Below are 3407 nucleotides of genomic sequence, written 5' to 3' on the forward strand. Positions count from 1 at the left end.
AGTGTGGGAAAGGGCACAAAGGAGGTGTTAGGTTTCATACCTTGGTTTGGATGAGGGTTCATGGCTATAGTTGATTGTTCCAGCTCATTTCCAAAATTTATGCACTTTTTGGAAGGCATATGTGTATCCTTGAAAAGAACTGAGATCAACATTTATATGCATATATCTTTTATCTTACTACAAAAGCATCTAAAAATGTGAAGTAAGCTATTAGCCGTGGTTGTGCTGTGGCAGACAGGATCCACTTGTTTTTCTTATCAATATTTTCAATTTTCTCCAACTTTACATGTAATCTTTGTATCAAGAAAATTTTGAATGAAAACTGCTTTATTTTTAACATATTAAGATGGAGTCTGTCTTAAAAGTCTTCAAATTGGGAACAAAAGTTATTCCCCTTTACCGAGCTAGAGCTGAATCCCCTATGGCTTCCCTTTTGGCTTCTCCATCAGGAGAGTTTAAATGAAAACCACGGATTCCCCTTGGAGTGTTCTGAATTTTCCTACTGGGTTCCACTCATCTGCCAAAAACTTCCTTTCATCTTGAACATCTTGGTGCCCGAACACTACCTTTTAAGATGACAGAAATATTTCCCACACAACCTACTCAAGAGCTTTGTTTCCCGGTACAAACTGGTCTCCATGGGAAGATCCCATCCCCTGAACTTGGAGGACAGAGCTGACATGAGGCCTTCTCTTTCAGGATGACATCATCACAGTGATCAGCCGAGTGGATGAGAACTGGGCGGAAGGGAAGCTGGGAGATAAAGTGGGCATCTTCCCCATCTTGTTCGTAGAGGTATGTGAGACTCCCGTCTACATTGAGTCAAGCTTGCTCAAGAGAGTCTGTGTGCCGCAGTGATGCCTGAGAGCAATTCCTATTTAATATGAGGCTTAGAACTCACTTGGAACCTCAAAAGAAGAAGTCTGCACAATGACACCCAGTTCTGGTGAATATGGAGAAACTGGTCTTTTTTATTCTCTTTTTGGGAGTGTCAAGTGATCAAATTTCTCTCATCAAAATGCAAGTTCACCCATATTTTGAAAAAACACTTAAAGCGTGCACTGCTTTCCATCAACAGTTCCACATCTGAGAGCTGACTATAAGGAAATATTTAAGTCAACATGTAAAGTTGCTGGTCCAAAACATTTGAAATGAAATGTTCACCATAGCATTATATGTAATAGTGAAGTGCAGAAATAATCTAAATAATCAACAGTAAGGACTCACTTTGGTGGGGGGAGGGGGTGCAGACAGGATCTCACTGTGCAGACCAGGCTAGACTCAGACTCACAGAGATCCACCTGCCTCTGTCTCCTGAGTGCTAGGATTAAAGGCATGGGCCACTAGACCTGGTCTACTCTTCATGATGGTGCTAGACAAATTTTATATATACCATTTAAATGTTAATAATATTGTGAAACACTTGATATTATTGGAAAATCTATGATTTATTGTTGAGCTGAAAACAAATTGAATAAGTATAGATTTTCTATTTTATCTTTTTTTATTGTTTTTATTGAGCTATATATTTTTCTCTGCTCCCCTCCTTTCTTCTCCCCTCCACTTCTGCCTTCTCCCATAATCTCCACACTCCCAGTTTACTTAGGAGATCTTGTCTTTTTCTACTTCCCATGTAGATCAGATAAATATAGATTTTCAAATTCCCAAGATGAGACGGTAATGGAGATCTGTCCAGAACACTATGAATGCTCAACACTGTTGAGCTAGACACTGAAAGAAAATGATAGAAAACACATATGTGGTAGGAAACATGTATGTTTTCTACCACAATAAAACAAGGTTGAACTAAGTTGAAAGCAGCTCTAAAACTGTGTATTTGTGCATAGAAGTGGGCAAGGGACAGCAATGATGCGCACCAACATCTACCAACATACTGGGAGTCGTGACCACTGGATGTAAAATTCCAGAGGGAAGCCAGAGTTGACATCAGATTTCGTCCCCTACAGCGCTCCCATCTTTGTTGTGAGAGTCTTTCAGTAAATCTGGAGTTTGCTGTTTTGATGACACTGACTGGCCAGCGAGCACACGGGGTCTGCCTGTCTCCCACCCCCACCACCAGCACTGGGGTTTCAGGCATGTGCCACCACACCCAGTTACGCAGGGTCTGGGGATTCAAACACAGCTCGTCACCTTTGCTCAGCAAGCACATTACCTAGAGAGCTAATTCCCCAGCCTTACTTCTGTGGGGTTTTTTTTTAATGACTTAAAAACCAAGCTAGGCTATGTGTTTCTCCAGTATAATTACCCAACCTCTAGTCTCTCTAACCTCACTAGCCACGAGCCTCACCCTAGTTTGAAGCAAGTCATTGCAAATTCAAAAGAGAATTTCCATTGTTTAACTGCATTCTCGGGGTGCTTACCCTGCATAAAAGCATTAAAAGTGAGTATTGGAGAGCTATAAAAAGAAGTACCAGGCAGTGTCCCCACCCTCCAGCAGGGTGTTGAAAATAGGGCTGAGGCATAATTGAGGAGAAGAAGCCAATTCTTCCATGCATGAAAGCCGGAACAGGTTCTACAGCAAAGGGTGTGCCCTATGTATTGCCCAGCTTCCAGGGACTGGGTTTATTCTTTACACAGCCAGTCCAAGTACCAGCGGAGGGAAGGGTAGAGGGAGATGTAGAACAATTGTGCTTTTAGGGTGTGGACTCTAAAATGAAACGTATTCTCCTTCCTTGTGCGTTGTCTCTCCCTGGGCCTCTTCCTGGTCCACCTGCCTTGTGCCTGGCACACCTTCTGGTCTGTTCAAATTTCCACCATTTAGGCAGCTTTGCTGGGAAGAGGGGAAAAATTTCCAGATCATTTCAGAAGCCAGGTGAACATTGATTGATTTCTGTCTTCTCAAACATGTGGCAGGTGTGTTTGTTACACTTTAAAGACCAGCTAACACAGAACAGGCCCTTCATAGAAAAATTACTTGCCTAGTTTGTGAAAGGCCTTGGGATCCTGTAACAAACAATACAACAATTTTTAAGGCATTAAATTGAATAAATGAAAACCTATTTGAAGCTGGTTAGAAAAAAAATAAACCATTCACTCTGACCCTGTCCTGCACACTCATTTATTTAGTTGTCCATTGGCACCTTGCTCTCTCAGGCCCTACACGAAATTCTAAAGATGCGGAGTAAACGTGGGTCCCTAGCCCCAGAGATCACACCGTCAGGCACACGGGTAATTGACTACAAGGATGATGGATGGTGCAGAGTGAAGCAGAGGATACCTTCAAAAGGTTGTGATGTGCAACTTCATCTGGGAGGTCAGCAAATGCCCTCTGAGCCAATCGAGATGCAATTAAGGTTGGGTGTGTATGCATGGAGGAAGGAGCAACTGGGACATGGAAGTAGCAAGAGGACTCAGAGCCGGCTAGATCCAGAGCTAAGCCACTAAGC

General features: G+C 42.6%; 1 protein-coding gene across 2 annotated transcripts in view; it reads left to right on the forward strand.

Annotated features, from left to right (window-relative positions):
* Sh3rf2 (SH3 domain containing ring finger 2) overlaps positions 1-3407 on the forward strand; it is a 102179-nt gene that overhangs the window by 53005 nt on the left and 45767 nt on the right. The window contains exon 3 of one of the 2 annotated variants that reach the window (XM_005356036.3): positions 700-795. The exons of the other annotated variant lie outside the window; for it this stretch is intronic. Within the exon in view, the coding sequence (XP_005356093.1) occupies positions 700-795 (96 nt within the window). The remainder of the gene's footprint in view (positions 1-699; positions 796-3407) is intronic. 2 annotated transcript variants of the gene reach the window in all.

The sequence above is a fragment of the Microtus ochrogaster genome, chromosome 18 (genome assembly GCF_000317375.1).
Source record: "Microtus ochrogaster isolate Prairie Vole_2 chromosome 18, MicOch1.0, whole genome shotgun sequence".
NCBI classification, from domain to species: Eukaryota; Metazoa; Chordata; class Mammalia; order Rodentia; family Cricetidae; genus Microtus; species Microtus ochrogaster.